The sequence below is a fragment of the Lactuca virosa genome, chromosome 6 (assembly GCF_052849685.1).
Source record: "Lactuca virosa cultivar CGN04683 chromosome 6, Lactuca_virosa_CGN04683_v6, whole genome shotgun sequence".
NCBI lineage: Eukaryota > Viridiplantae > Streptophyta > Magnoliopsida > Asterales > Asteraceae > Lactuca > Lactuca virosa.
Window position 1 is genome coordinate 212,576,710 of NC_136431.1, and position 16,050 is coordinate 212,592,759.

Below are 16,050 nucleotides of genomic sequence, written 5' to 3' on the forward strand. Positions count from 1 at the left end.
CTCGACTTGATAATGTCCTATTTGATATAGCAAGGTCATAAAAAACGTTCGATGTTAGCTAGTCGGTGTATTAGGTTAAGGGATTAATCGGGTAGACGGGAACTAATCGGGGACCATTAATTGCATGCTAATTTGTTGAATTTTAAAAAATTAAATATGACTAATATCATATCAAATTTCGTAAATACAACTAATATCATAATATAATAAGTTAATATGATTAATACAACACTAATCAAACCTCAAATAATTTATATTGAGATGGAACTTCTTCAAACTGTTAAAACTTTATCATTATCTACTGTTTTACTCATTGTGTATGCAGAGATTAATCGTTCGAGTAGCGCCTAGAGATTAATTGTAGATTAATCGAGACCTAGTCGGGATTTTTACAACTCTGGTATATATTAATATACAAGGTATATTTCTATTGCGACAACTTCAATAAGAAATAACAATAATGTCAAAGGAGGTCATAACTAAGAACACGTCGTTAGTGTGTGTCTGAACTTCGGTAACCAAGTAGCATAAGAAGATTAACTGCGTATGTCGATAGTCAATATCATACGAAGATTTACAACCATCGTTAATCAAGAAAATACATTTGTTCTTTAATCTGGATTGAAGAAAAGAGAAGATGAAGAATGACCTCATTCGACTTTATTGTTATTTCTTACAGATTTATGTAGAAGAAGATGAAGAGATCAATCAAGCTTGGGATGATAAACTTGACGTAAGCCTAAATGTTCATAATTACCCACGACTTTGAGGCAGCGTCAAAGGAAATGGTGAGAATGAAAGACAATTGTGCCCTCATGTGTGAGGCATGCCCTTGTGTGTGAGGCGTGTGGTCATGAGCAGCGCAAGAAACAAATGTAACTGGATGGAATGGCCATCTTTGTAATTTAGTTTTACACTTATTACAAATTAACTATTTTGTATCAAAACATAATTTCAAAATTTTTAATTGAAATTTTTATATAAAATTTACTAATATAACAACTTTTTTCCAGTTATGGACAATATGTTACCAAATTTTTATATAAAATTATAATACAATACAGTAATTGTAATATAAAATATTATTATAACAAATAAAATTAAAATAAACTAACATTTTAAATAGAATGGAAAAAATATGGTTCAAAAAAATAATAATAAATAAATTATGATGTTGTATAAAGGAAAAAACACATTTTCAGCTTTCTTGGCATGCATTAATGCATGATAATTGTCTGATTGATAGGGATAGATTTTTGGTATCAATTTTAGATTTTTGGTATCAATTTCCTGTGGGCATATAGCAAAATTGAGGGAAGCCATGAAGTTACATTCTCCTCCCCTCAAGTTTTGACTTATTCTAAAATTTCTAATTCACTTTCTGTTATTTTAATACGTTTTCATAAATTTAAGACTTTTAACTCAAATTTTGATGTCATGAAGAGCAAGTATAACTATGCTTCAATTGCAATTTTGGACCAAATTTGAAAAAGTAATGATAATATGAAAAAAGATTGTAATAAGTATATTGTTTAAGGACTGAAACGAAATTCTGCAAAAAGCAACGGAAGGATTGTATGGCCAGTGGTGACAGCTAAGGCCAGTTCAAAATGACACCACTACGCGCATTTTAGCAGTAACAGGAAGATAAAATATATCGTACACCTGACATCAGTAATCTATGTGTTAATTAATGTTCGTAATCTTTCTTTGCGTGTTTCATATGCATACTTTGCTTCATAATCACGGTTTCATCAAGACACATGGGAAGCTAAACTATTGGCAAATTGAGTTATCTAACCACTTTTTTTTTTTATGTATATTTGAAAAAATAGCTCAAATTCTTTTTTTTTTTTTGTTAAATGACCACTTTGGTTGGAATGGGGCATTTCGGACCAACATTATGGATTTCGGACTAAAATTTCAGATTTCGAAAAAAAAAACTTTGGAATTTCAAGAACAGGTCCGAAATCCGAAGAACATTTGTAGAATTTTGAGAAAAAAAAATGTTTTTTTTTAACGGCAAAAAGTAATATATTAAAGAAAGTCAGCAGGGAGCTGGGTAAAAATAGTACATAAAGAAAATGAAACCATAAGAAACTTGAATGTGTAACTAAACCAGACAAATTTAATGATGACTAGAGATTTGTAATGACAAAATTGCAAGTTTGGTCCCTGTGGTATGTCAAAAATTGGATGTTTGGTCCAAAAAGTTTTGGGGTTGCACCGGTGGTCCAAAAGGTTTGATTTGTTGTGGAATTTATCCAAAGGCTTAACAGCCGTTTGTGCCCTCCGTTTGTGTGAGGGTATTTCTGTCAATTCACACCCCTTCTTTTGATTCCTCACCACTATACCTTCCATTCGAGACAGAAGAGGCGCCTTTAAGCCGTCATTGCTGCTTTCGTCTTCTCCTCTGTGAAATAGTGAAGTACCGGAGGTGCTTCTCCCAGCCAACGACCGATCGCCTCCACCTCCCCTCCCCGTGGTTGCCTGACCACCAAACACAGCCTCCACTGGCGCCAGTCACTACTACCGTGCCCTTCGTTTTCCCCCATTGCACCTCACGACTGGAGTAGAAGAAGAATGAGTCGTCGACTACCACCTCCTAACACCCCTCGCTGCCTCCTCATTTCCCTTCCTCTTCTTCGGCCTAAGTCGAATCCCGGAGGCCATCACCGATTGCGAATCAATCGACGAAAAATCAGAAGCCATCAGACCCCCTTCCTTCAGCCAAAAGAACGATCGAACCTTCGTTGACTTCGTGTGCCTTCTTCTAGACTGCCTTCGGTTCATTCCCGTTCCAATCTCCTCTTCCTCCTAATCGATTCAGCTACATCAAAGAGGGCTTTTACTTGAATCGGATCTGATACGTCGGCTTTAAAAGAAACAGCTTGTGGGGATTCAGATTGAGATTTGGAATTAATTTCTGAAACGACTAGATCTGCTTTAGAGGAATTAGAAGTGTAATTGACGACGAGTTTTGCTCCAAGGGATGCTAGGTGGAGGGAGATGGCTTTGCCGATACCGCGAGAGCCGCCGGTGACGATTGCAACCCGGTCCTGCAGTTGGAGGGGCTGAGATTGGATGGTTTTCGGTGGTGAGACTGTGGTGATTTTACTAGCCATAGGTGTTGTTGAGTCTTGAAGTTTGAGTGGAGAATTGGAAGTTGGACAGAAATACCCTCACACAAACAGAGGACACAAACGGCTGTTAAGCCTTTGGACCAGTTCCACAACAAATCAAACCTTTTGGACCACCGGTGCAACCCCAAAACTTTTTGGACCAAACATCCAATTTTTGACATACCACAGGGACCAAACTTGCAATTTTGTCGATTTGTAATGGAAACCAAACTAACGACTAAGTTTGTGAGCACCAAGGGCAAAAATGTCATAGTTGTATAGTTGTAGACACCAAGAGTCTTAGCCATGAAAGGAGGTTAGGGGCGACAACATCCAAGTGACAACAACCATGTTTAAAGTAGCTTCAACCTTTAAAGGGGCAACACCAACAGGGGCAGTACGGGCAAAATGCAGTGCTTCGGACCATGGATCAAGAGCCTCCAAATCATAATGGTTGTCTTCATGTGACATCCCCAAATTCATGGTCATTTTAAAAATTTTATTTATGCTTACTTGAAAATCAGAGTATTCATTTTTAAAGAATAATATTGCGGAATTTGTTCCCAGAAAAACATGATAAACATATTATCAAAACATTTCCGAAGAAATGTATTTTGTTTATATTAAAACTTTGGGATGTCATCGTCAATATATAAACATAAACATAAACAGATCTTACATTCATTTACACTAGTGATCTACATCTCCTTTAATCTCTCAGTGTAAAGTAGTTTCGTATCGATACCTGTGGTACAAATAAACTAAGTGGGTCACGTTGGGAAACATGGTGAGTACATAGGGATTTCAATCCCACAATGTTATATATATATATATATATATATATATATATATATATATTTGTGTGTGTGTGTGTGTTTTAGAACTCACAACATATACAATTTCACCTCATATAAGCAATTTTTACCCCACCCCGTCGATCCTTACAACGACACGATCTATACTCTCGGATCTAAAATTAACCACTTTACCTAATCCATACTCCTGGATCTAAAATTAACCTCTTTACCTAATCCATACTCCCGAATCTAAAATTAACTTCTTTACCTAATCCATACTCACGGATCGGGTATGTCTAATCCATGCTCCCGGATCAATAATTATGCTTATTCCATACTCTCGGACTAGGGACAATTGACTATGTCTAATCCATGCTCTCAGATTAATGACAAATAACTATGTCCTCTCCGTACTCTCGGACTAAGAACAAATAACTAAGTCTAATCCATGCTCTCGGATCAATGACAAGTTTTAAAGTTCTACCCTTCGTGTATATCTCACTCATACTCATAAGGAGATACTACCCAATATTCCTCTTAATTATTTTAGGTTTACTCTGTATCCTAAATCATCATATATTATCAGATATGCTCTTAACATGTATTTCAGGCAATATCAAATATTTCACACACGAACATATATTTAATACTTTAATTAATATTTGTATTAAAATCATGTTCATGAAATGGACTATGCACACACACATAAACTCTTTAACAGATATTTAATACTTTAATTAATACTTGTTTTAAAATCATTTTCATGAAAGGGACTATGCACTCACTTGTTAAAGTGATGATTCCAAAATCGGGAAGCGCTTCGCTTCTAACAATTCTATTTTTCTTCGGCGAAACCTAGTATCATTACCGCTAGATTTAATCTATTATTTATAGCGACTATTTACGAGCGATATTGTTTTATAAGTGTTAAACAATACTTTTCAACCACTATGTACAGACAAGGGCCATACATGAAACACCGGAGGGCATGGCCATTTTGGCATTATAACACTTCTAAAATCAAACAACCCTATGCGGCCCTTCAAACCAGATTCCCCGTAGTGCGAGTAGTTATAAGATATTATAATAACACTTTGTATATTATATTTTATAATATATTTATTGTTTATAAGTTTATAATAACGATAATAAACTTAAACATAAGTTATAGGGTAAGCATATCTCACTTACCGGGGTTTGGCTAGGAACCGGGTTCTGCGGGGACAGAACTTCCAAGCCGAAAAGCTCTTTTTCTCAGAGCCTTCTGGCGCTCCTAGGGCTTTCCTCTAGCACTTAGAAGTTACTAAAGGTTGGGGAGGTTTAGAGAGAGAGAGAGAGAGAGAGAAAAAGGGTTGAGGTGTGACGAAAATGAGTGAGTCTCGCATGGTATTTATAGGTTGAAAAATGACTCAACTCGGCAAGTTCTAAGCCTCCAACTCGCATGGTATTTTGAACATGGCATGTTCTGGATGATTTGAGCTATCCTTTCAAACCCTTGGAGGGGTCCTTAATCATAAAAATGAGGTTCCAATGGCTAGAAGTGTCCCATGCATTTGGTAGAAAGGTCTTAATGGATTAAGACCTTGTATTAAGAACTTTTGGACATCTAAAGTCATAAAGTTGGAGACTTTATGACTCTATTGTGCATTTGGACCATGGATCTGCAATTTGGGCTTAAGTGCTTAAGCCATTAAGCACATATTGGACTTTTGGATCTGCGAGGGTACGCCCTGCGTAGGGAGGAGTACACCCCGCGTACTCGGTCAGCCACCCCGATGGTGGTCAATGCGAGGTCTCGTGTACGCTGAGCGTACCTCCGGCATACGCCCCGCATATGCGACTGTTTTGGGCTCCTTTGCTTTGGGCTTCGGGGATTGGGCCATCTGTTGGGCTTTGATACTTGGGCCCTAATGGACTATCTGGATAAGTGTTTTTTTTGGGCTAATTAGAGAATCAGACCTTGGATAAGGCCCAATAAGGAGTTGGGCCCAATTTGGAAAATTGGGCTAAGTGTGGGCCTTGAAGTAATTTGAGCCTTTTTGGATCAAGATTCAGGTTTGGTTTACATTGGGTTGTGTTGGGCCGTCTGGGATTTTATGGTTTGGGCTTTTGGCTTGCTAGATCTTCTTGAGTGAAGGCCATGAAAGGAATTAGGCCCAATTTGGAAAATTGGGCCATAATCAGACTTAAGGAGTTTATTTTGATGTCGGGCCTTTTGTCATTAGTTGGGCCTTAGCTTTAGCCATGCCTGAGGAAGGGTAAAAAGGTATTTTACCCCGAATTGGACTCATAGTATGAGTCAGTGGCTAGATGTTGATGGATTGTCATTTTCGTAACTGTTCATGGAATCAGTTGCTGATGGGGTGTTGGATGCTGGCGATTCGGGGATCTGGCAGCCAACAACCAGAGATCGTTTGTGTATTCGGCGGTGCGAGGTGAGTTTTCCTTACTGTGCTTATGGGTCGAAGACACCAATGTCGATCCTTTTGGATTGTTATTCTGGTTTATCGTATGCTTGTATGATGTAGTGATCTATTAGATCGGTATCCTGGTAGATAGGATGTTACTATGTTGTTATGATCTGTTAAATATGAATCCTGATAGATAGGATGATGCTATGCTTAGTGATCTGTAAGATCTGCCTGTTTATCTGTTTACTGGTTATATGTTTAGTGTTATGTACATGTCGACATGTGTGTGTGTGGTCGGGTTGAGGCGGCCCTGCTTTGTGCTAAAGGCCAACAGACCCAAGGCAGCCCCGATAGACTGAAGGCCCTGCGAGGCGGTCCAGTCATGCCGAAGGCCCGACGAGCGATCCGGATAGGCTGTAGGCCCTACGAGGCGGTCCAGTCATGCCGAAGGCTCGGGAGCGGTCCGGATAGGTTGTAGGCCCTGCGAGGCGGTCCAGTCATGCTGAAGGCTCAGGAGCGGTCCAGACAGGTTGTAGGCCTGGTGAGGCGGTCTAGACATGATGAAGGTTCAGTATACATGATGTTATTTGTATATGTTATCTGTTGGGTGTTAGTACTTTGGGGGAACTCACTAAGCTTCGTGCTTACAGTTTTGGTTTATGGTTTCAGGTACTTCAATGGGTCGTGGCAAGGTGAAGGCGTAACCGTACACATCCTCGCGTTTTGGAGTTATGATTTCTGGGAAACTCTGGTAATGTGAACGTTTTAAAAACTATGTTGAGGAAGGTTTTGATTTTAAAATAATGTTTTGGAATTAATGGGTTTTGTAAACTCTTCTATAGAAAAATGGTTGTTTTGAAAATTTTAAATTTTATGAAATTTTATGGATGTTACATTATATAACAAATTAATGGCTATTTGCAGAAAAATAATATTAGACAAATAAATAAATAACCCTTTGTCATAAAATATCTATCTTTTAAACATTTATCACAAAATAAAAACATTCATCTTGAAAAATGGATCTTTATGAAATGCCAAAATTTTATGAAACTACTTTTTTTCTTGACAAAGTAATGTTTTACAAAAAGTTTGTGGATCATCTTTAATTTTGCAAATATTCTGACCATATGTTGTTCACCGTTAAGTTAATTTTTGGTTTAACAAAGACTGTGAAATTCATTCTTTTTGGCAAAATATGAAAATTGTGTTTATATATTTTTATGAAACGCAAATCACACGAGTTTAAACGTAATCTACTTTTAGACGGAAACGAATTTATCAAAAATATTTATAATTAAAATATGATTAAGGGATAAAATAAAATGTGATTAAAAGGGCATATATTAGATGTAGAAAACAAGCGAAGTATATAATAAAAAAGCAAATAAACTATAAATTGTATTGAGTGCTGATAATTATATATATTTTTTTGTTTATTTACTAATTAATTATTTTTATTAAATATTTAATTGCATTTTATTTATAACTATAACAATCAATGTTTTTTATATGAAATATAAATTATATAACGATCAATATTTTTTATAATTATAACATAACAATTTTTTCGTATTATATATAAGATTCAAATGAAAACAATTATGAAATCGGGAACACGAAAACAATTATGAAATCATGGCAGTGGTGGTAATGGTGGGGGAGGTGTTGATGACGATGACGGACATTCAGATATGAATATGGTGGTTGGTAGCGGAGGTGGTGGTAGTTAGGGGTGAGCATAAGCGGGTACCCGCCTTAATTGTCTGGAACCGGAACCGGAACCGGAACCGGCGGTTCTTGAAATGTAGGAACCGGAACCGGTTACAACGGTTTTTCAGATTTTGGAACCGGTCCCGAAACCGCCGGAACCGGTTACTCGGTTGTTTTTTATATTTTTTATAAAAATTGACGATTACGACGTAAATAAAAAACTATTAAATGTTATAAACATTGACGATGAAAACTTTAATTTACAAAGAAAGATAAGCAAAAGTTTGAGGTAATTTAAACAAACATAATATATATGTAAACGTTTTACAAACTAATAAAAAAAAAGAAGACAAAGAAACAGTGATTTGAATTTGATAGCAAAAAAAAAATATTTAAAAGTTCTGTGATTCAATGTTCAAATTTAAAAGACAGGATATTAAATATCCGAATTTCCACTCCAACTAGTTCGTAACTTATTATATGTTATAAAGGCTTAACATGCTAATGAGTTTCATGCAATTTCGTTTTTAGAGGTACCCTGTTCCGGTTCCAAAAGCGGGTACCCTGTTCCGGTGCTCACTCCTAGTGGTAGTGGCAGGGGTAGCGGTGGCTATGGCAATGGCGGTTGCGGTCGCAGAGTTGGTAAACGCGAGACTATACTTACATTTATATCCACAGATGAATATTTAATTATATTTATATATGAATGAGTATCTGTCTATTCTCAAGTGATTATTCATATATGAATATGACGGTTGGTGGCGGAGGTGGTGGCGATGGTGGTTGCGATGGTGGGGGTGGCAAACGCGATGATATACTTATCTTTATATTCAGATATGAATAATACATTCCTCCGTCGCACCGGTACGCTAAAGGGTTCTGTAGAAAAAAAATGTGGCCACCAAACAATAATGCAATAAACACATGCGTCGATACTTATTTATTGTCGTGTTATTAGATAAGATTCTTTTTTTAAACGACCGCATATATGTTATTATATATGATAATTCAGTTTTTTATACATCTTTCATTTGGAATTTTTTTAATTCTGTTAAAAAAAACTAAGGTTGTCTGCTAGTAGCGACTTATATTACATTACATGTGAAGTACGTTTGATAAATTCATTAAAGATATTGGTTTTGTTGTTAAAGTCAAAAATACTTCGCAAAAATGTAAAGCAAAATCTTTTTTTGTTCATATATGCAAGAAAGCTCACAGTAATACCGACATGATTGACAACTAAATATTTCTACACTCATCTAAATCATATAAAAGGAAAAGGAAAATAGGTCAAATTTGTGAAAAATAGCCAAAAGTATATACAAATGCACAACATCCTTTAAATAGATTTATTTTAAGAAATAATATATTTTTATCATACTTAACATAATTATTATTTTTAAAATTTAAAACAAAAGTTACTTCTTCTGATTTGTATTTTCCTTATGTCTTCTTAAATATCATAATTAGGAATATTGAACAAAAATCCAAACACTTACAAAATTCACATAAATGTATATAACATTTCATATGGGATAATGCGAGTATGGAAAAAAAAAATTAACTTACAAAACTCCTTAGGTTGCAACCCAAGTAACAGGCTGCATTAGATGGGCCAGCCCAGCCCAAAGTAAAGAAACTCAACTCTACAATGATCTATTCAACCTTTAGCCCATATCCCCTACTAGGCCCAAAGAAAGCCTAATTATGTGTCCTAAATAGTAAATACGTTGTTTTTCATTTTTGGACGGGCTTTTCCTCAAGTACACGGAGACCATGATCTTCACATTATGAAGTTTATTACCGATGAATCTTGTCAACTTATTACTATAAGAAGAAGTTCTTTTTCGGTTTAGCCCAACCCTAGACCAGATTGGCTCAAGCTCTAGCTATGGGCTAAGCTGTCTGTTTCATTTTTTAGATCTCGTTGTTTCTTTTCTGGTTTTGCCACATCCATAGCACGAAACCAAACACGACAAGTAAGATAAGTGATGGGCCTAGCCAAACCCATCCGCTTTCGTTCTTTGTCTTTAAACCCATTTGCCATACTTTTAGGGAAGCAGTCACAGTTACATTAGTTGCATTATTGAACAAGAAGATTTGAGCATCATCGTTGATCGCTTCTGTTGGATAAACACGTGAAGTAATGCATGTTCTTCCTCCTTGTGCATAACCCTCGACTATCGAATGATCCACCTATAAAAAGTCCAACATTTGTATATCAAGTCTAAAGAACCAATTTATGATCTATAGTTTTGAGTATTAAGCATGAATGACTTAAAAAGAAGAAAATTACCAAAATTCTCATGGATAATTTTTCGTCCTTCAGGACGGGAACTGTGCTACCATAAATAGACTTATCGACATCTTTTGCAATGGAAGATCTAACAAAATAGTAACATTAACTAATAATTAGAAAAAAAAACGACTAAAAACCATCCAAGATGCTACATTGGTTATAAATGTACACAGTTGATGCACAAACAACATGTCTATGATCAAGGAGAGAAGAAAAACAATACTTTGATTGATCGATACAGAAGAATGTACTAAGATCTCCACGTTTGTCTTTGGCAATGTAGAAGTAAGTAGGTGTGTATTCGGTGAGGTTCTTGTTTGCTAGAACCAATAAACCGAATGGTCCCAATGCATCTCTCACACCGGCTCCACCATGATGCGCACAATTATATGGCACTTTGGATCCTACCTTTAAACCGCTAACAACCTTTTTATCTACCTCAATCTCAATCATAACATCCAACTGTGAATAAGAGAATTTGTAACTAAAATATCATCTACGTATAAAAACTAGAAGTCTTTTGAATATATACAAGTTTAGAGTCTTGTGAGTTTATGGTTTTGCATTTAACATACCTGAGATGTTGGGCCCACAGAGAGTGGCTCTAGAGACCCCGGTTCAAGTTTAACCTTATTAAACTCTTTAAGATTTGACCTTAGTTTATCCAACTCTTCAATCGGCCATTGGAGCAAATTACTACCTGTCTTTGGATCTAGAGCAACCGTTCTTGGAAGTGCCTAATAACATTTACAAATTAACAAACTTAATGAAGATTATCATAAAAACAAATCTAACCAAAGAAATGCATACCATGAGAGATGCCCAACCCTTCTTGATATCCGTTTTTTCACTATCAGTCTCTTTAATCCAACTCCACAAGATCCTTCTTTTCTTATGTTGATCATAGAACGTTTTTGATGCATAGTAAATCCCATAATCATATCGTAAACCGATTCCAACATCAATTGAACGATCATCAGGGACCCATTTTCCCTCCCTCAAATCATAATCCCCGAGTGCATAATAATCACATCGATCATCGTCCATGCTAGCTTTAAGAACATGTTTCACACCGGGCCCAAAAGTCCCGGTATCAAGCCCAAAATCATCTTTTGAAACCGGATAAAAGTCAACGCATTCCCACATTCCAGTTCCAGCGACATCATGAAGCCACCCATCTTGAAGCTCATAACTTTTAAAATCATCGGTGTCATACAATAAAGCGATTCCGGTTCTATTAACTTTTGAACCAATCACCATCCGCCACTTACCCTCGGGGGTCAACCATGCGGTGGTGGGGTCACGAAAGTCTTTTATGTCGATCCATGATGGTGGGACCAGGACCGGGTTCGCCGGGTCCTTGACCCAATTGACAAGGAGCGGGTCAGATGGGTTGGCCGGGTATGCTAGGTTTTGGACTTGAACCGATTCGTTGGTTGAACCGGTGTAGAGTACCACAAGTTTGTTATTTGGTAAAATGGTTGTGGATCCGGTCCAAACACCATTGACATCATACCATTCGTCCCTTTCCATTGCTATTGGAAGGTGTCGCCAATGAACCATGTCTCTTGATACAGCATGACCCCACACGATTGGACCCCACACGGCTGCCTCAGGGCTATATTGGTAAAATAAATGGTACCACCCTTTATAAAATACCGGACCTATCATAAAAATGATTACACATTTAGAACCATAACATCACCTAACATTAGAAAATAGTTATTTAATCAAGAAATATGTAAATAAGTTACTAACTTACCATTTGGATCTTTAAAAAAATTACACCATCAAAACGAAGCCAAACCACCATAAAATCAAATAAGGAAAATGAAATAAATTAGTATTTCTTGAGATATATGTAATGGATTGTTTTCAAAAAAATAGAAAAATGGATTAGATCTTGAGATTTTTACCATTCATCCAATTTTCCCCTGGATAGAAATGGAAGGCGGGTGCTTGCCAATCCAACATGTCGGTATCCCACGAAAAAGAAGATACGTTTGCAGGTAATATGAAAGATTTATCTGACACACCTTGTTCGACTGGATCCATCCTTTCTGGTAATTGAACATCATTGTCATGTGTGTGAATGTGGATGTTTCCGACGATCAATGCCACCACCAAGCTGGTGGCCAACAACCCAGATATTAGTAGTAGAAGTGACTTACTGGGTTGTTGGTCATTTTCTTGAGCTTGAGAAGGGAGATTCGCATCTAACAATGGGACATAGCCGTGATCGGCTTCAATAAGAGAGGAGTGAGTTGGGTTTTCGACATCAGATGAAGTTTGAGATGTCATTTGTTAAAACTTTATGGCATTTGTTAGTTTGGTGGAGTTATGGTGGCTTGTATTTCAACTTATTGAGGTTAATATGGTGGTTTAATTTTATGAAGTAGAACAGAAGAGTGTTGGAGAAATATAGGGAGAGTTTGAAACATGTTTGGTGGAGAGAAAATGTAGAACACAAAATAGGTGTTAGAATGCGTTTTTCTGACATTTTCCTTATTTTATGGTGTAGTTTACATCAACAAAATATTTTCAAAGAAGTAGAGCTTAAATTACTTTTAATATTAGAACAATTCAAAAAATCGTTATTGATTATTATAATTGTACTTCCAAGGGGTTTTCGGAGTTTTGTTATTGAATGATGATGATCAAATAATCCGTTAAAATAAGAAATGAACGGGTCTACTATATCATCGATCTTAAAGGCCTCTAAAAGCGCATTAATATATTAAAAAGTGCTATGCAAGTTTTGATTTGACATTACTTATACTAAATCTTCCAAAAAAAAAAAAAAACGAAAATACACTTTGGTAGAAAGTAAATGGTAATCAAGTATCTAAATATTCCATTACAATTTAATAATTTCTTGATTTATAATCAAACTAAAATACACTTTAGTTGTTTTTGCAGACGCTTCATTGATGTTTGTATTTTGGATACATGTAATGTCGATTCTCTTTTATGTTTGTGAAGATATTAATATTATGGAAATATTGTATGATCCTTTTGCTACGTGATCTCCATTTCGCAAGAGATTGATTGTTGGTGGAATGTATACGATTAAAAAAACAAAGGATACAAAAAGAGTCGAATTGCTTTTAAATAAAAGTTACAAACCACAAACAACATAAACATATATGGGATTCCATATTTCCATTATGAAACTTTTGATATTGATCAAATCACTCAAACATTTGGTGGTGGCCATATTTTTCCAAATAACTCTTCCACCCTTTTTGCTTGGTCCGAATAACCATCCATCCCCGCCGCCAAAAGCTCCAATGCCGCGGGCCCCATCGCAGACGCAAACTTAAGTTGGTCCCACTTCACCAACTGCAAATATCAAATACACTGTTATTCTTTCAGTAACCCCTGAGCTGATCCATACTCTGTCAATACTTCACCTCTTCTTCAGTAAAGTTATATGCAACAGCTGATTTTGAGGAGAGTCTTTCCACAAATGTATATTTATCATCATCAGGAGTAGTGGATTCCTTTAATGCTTGCAATATCTTCAATGGAGTGATTATATAATCCACCCTGTAAAATTATTACATATATAATATATTTCAAAAAAAATTATAATATGATATTAAATAAATTGTACCCTAAAAGATTGAAAACATCCTGTTTGTTTCGGACTGAAGCAACCATTAATTTGGATTTATGCCCGTATTTGTGAATATAATTGTAAGCTTTTGTCACCTACAAAAAAAAAGGAGCTTTTATTAAATGACAATTTCTATAATTGTCATTTAATTGTCATTAAATAATGAGTTATGAGATTAACCAAAGCCAATCCAGGATCTTCTCCTCTTTTAAGAGCAGCTTCTATTTCAGGATCACCACTGTGGTTGCGAGCCCAATCCTTAAAATGTATAAAATTAGGGTTTACTAATTACTACTTTTACCATATTGGAATTTAATAAATGATATCAAAAAATAAAATAAAAAGTAAAAAATTAATTAATAGTTTAATTACCCTAAGGCGACCCACAAATATTTGAATAACAGAGGCACCAGCTTGAGCAGCAGCTGCAGCTTGAGAAAAGCTGAAAAAACAGTAAAAAGAAATAAAATGACAAATTTAAATGGAAGTTAAATGAGTAAATAATAATTGATACCTGTATACAAAAGTCATATGTGTTTGTATACCCTCAGATTCCAACAATCTTGCTGCTTCAATTCCCTTAAGAAAACAATTATCTTGTATAAAACTTTAATGACATAAAAAAAAATTAGAAAATTTAAATATCTCATTGCTTACTCACTTGCCAGGTGGCAGGGATTTTGAACAATAAACGCTCAGCAGGGACATCAATACTATTGTACAAATTCAACAGGTTCTCAACCTACACATCAGTAATTTATAAAGGGTATAAAGGGTATAAATGTCAAGAATTATAATTTGTAGTAATACCTTTCCAACAATAGCATGGGTGTCGTATGCTAAACGAGCATCAACTTCAGTTGAAACACGACCAGGTACTAGCTTTGATAGCTCACCACCAACATTTACTAAAGCCTGTTGTTTGCCATTTACTCATCAAAAACAATGAATAAAGAAAGTAAAAAGTTGATTATTGATGCCAAAAATGGAAGATTTACCTTATTCACAAAACATGTCATGCGAGCTTCTGGGCTCTCTAGACCATAGCAGTGTTTATCTGCTAATGCAGTATCCACAGCACCCTAAACATAAATGGTGAACATAGAAGAATTGCTATAACTGGAAATGAAAACAAAGTTTAATCAAATTGATAGTATACATAAACACAAGTTTTACCTTGAAAGCTGTATCAGGGAGGCTGCAAATGCCTAATAGAAGAGATGAACTAACAGTTGCAGCAGTTGGAGGAAACCTATGTGTAGTTCAGAAGGCAATCATTTAGTTTGAAGAACAGTAAAGCATAAAATCAATTCATCAATTGAATATATACAACCTCTCGAAATCATCGAAGACAACTGTATCCGGAACGACTTCGCTAAAGCGTGATAAAGCGTCTAATTCAGTCCTTCCACCTACAAATTAAAAGAAGAAATTAATTAACTAATACAGTTAGAATTTCCTCAATTTGACAAACGAAAGTTAAATTTGATCTACCGGTGTTGGGAGAAGCGGAGAAATCGGTGAAGGAGGCTCGGATTTGAGTGCATGATCTGCGAGAGTTGAAGGCGGGAATCGGTAATACGGATCGAACAGGGATTGTTGATCTTCTGTTGTGCTGGTGATTGATGAGTTGATCAACGGGTGAACTAGAAGTAAATGAAAAGAATTTTGTTGAGGATATGTGAGGGCATTACCTGAAGGAGAGTGGAAGAAGAGGAGAGTGAAGCAGTGTGGAGAGAAGCAGCTGCTGCCATTTTCGATTGATTTGCAGGTGAAGAGAGTGGGTGTGGAATTTGGGGAAGATGATAGAGAGAAGGTTTTATATTTCTACTCCCTTCAGTCCTTCACTGCTTCACAGATCACTGTTTTTTTTTAATATTTTAAATTCTCTTTTATTTTTAACATAAAATCTGTATATTTATGTCATTTTATCCATTTATATGAGATTTGTCTAATCATTTAATACAATAAAATATCAATCGGTCATTTATAAAATAATTGTAAACTTTTCTGAATTCGTATAACAATTTAAACATAACAAAAGATGTTTATAAAAAATACACTATAAGGGAGCATGACCGATCCTGAG

General features: G+C 35.8%; 2 protein-coding genes and 1 pseudogene across 2 annotated transcripts; all 3 read right to left on the reverse strand.

Annotated features, from left to right (window-relative positions):
* Nucleotides 1–2,789: 2,789 nt before the first annotated feature.
* Nucleotides 2,790–3,125, reverse strand: LOC145122271 (NADPH-dependent aldehyde reductase-like protein, chloroplastic pseudogene; annotated as a pseudogene).
* A 6,413-nt stretch (nucleotides 3,126–9,538) lies between these two features.
* LOC145119913 (acid beta-fructofuranosidase 2, vacuolar-like) lies at nucleotides 9,539–12,715 on the reverse strand. Its single transcript, XM_079055681.1, has 7 exons — nucleotides 12,259–12,715; nucleotides 12,105–12,113; nucleotides 11,153–12,006; nucleotides 10,918–11,079; nucleotides 10,566–10,804; nucleotides 10,340–10,427; nucleotides 9,539–10,239 (listed from the first exon to the last, which is right to left on the reverse strand). Exons 1-7 carry the CDS (start codon nucleotides 12,641–12,643, stop codon nucleotides 9,961–9,963), a joined length of 2,016 nt encoding a protein of 671 aa, XP_078911807.1. The 5' UTR covers nucleotides 12,644–12,715; the 3' UTR covers nucleotides 9,539–9,960.
* A 675-nt stretch (nucleotides 12,716–13,390) lies between these two features.
* LOC145119911 (Aldolase superfamily protein) lies at nucleotides 13,391–15,823 on the reverse strand. Its single transcript, XM_079055678.1, has 13 exons — nucleotides 15,656–15,823; nucleotides 15,456–15,576; nucleotides 15,295–15,373; nucleotides 15,138–15,213; nucleotides 14,960–15,043; nucleotides 14,772–14,876; nucleotides 14,623–14,703; nucleotides 14,476–14,540; nucleotides 14,334–14,403; nucleotides 14,142–14,219; nucleotides 13,959–14,056; nucleotides 13,756–13,891; nucleotides 13,391–13,684 (listed from the first exon to the last, which is right to left on the reverse strand). Exons 1-13 carry the CDS (start codon nucleotides 15,713–15,715, stop codon nucleotides 13,538–13,540), a joined length of 1,200 nt encoding a protein of 399 aa, XP_078911804.1. The 5' UTR covers nucleotides 15,716–15,823; the 3' UTR covers nucleotides 13,391–13,537.
* Nucleotides 15,824–16,050: the final 227 nt, after the last annotated feature.

Coding starts and splice junctions, on each gene's coding strand:
- LOC145119913 (XM_079055681.1), bottom strand. CDS start 12,643: ATGACATCTCAAACTTCATCTGATGTCGAAAACCCAACTCACTCCTCT. Junction 10,805..10,917: donor CTGTGGGCCCAACATCTCAG/GTATGTTAAATG, acceptor TCTTATTCACAG/TTGGATGTTATGATTGAGAT. Junction 10,240..10,339: donor AATTATCCATGAGAATTTTG/GTAATTTTCTTC, acceptor GACTTTTTATAG/GTGGATCATTCGATAGTCGA.
- LOC145119911 (XM_079055678.1), bottom strand. CDS start 15,715: ATGGCAGCAGCTGCTTCTCTCCACACTGCTTCACTCTCCTCTTCTTCC. Junction 14,404..14,475: donor CATATGACTTTTGTATACAG/GTATCAATTATT, acceptor CTGTTTTTTCAG/CTTTTCTCAAGCTGCAGCTG. Junction 13,685..13,755: donor ATAACTTTACTGAAGAAGAG/GTGAAGTATTGA, acceptor TGATATTTGCAG/TTGGTGAAGTGGGACCAACT.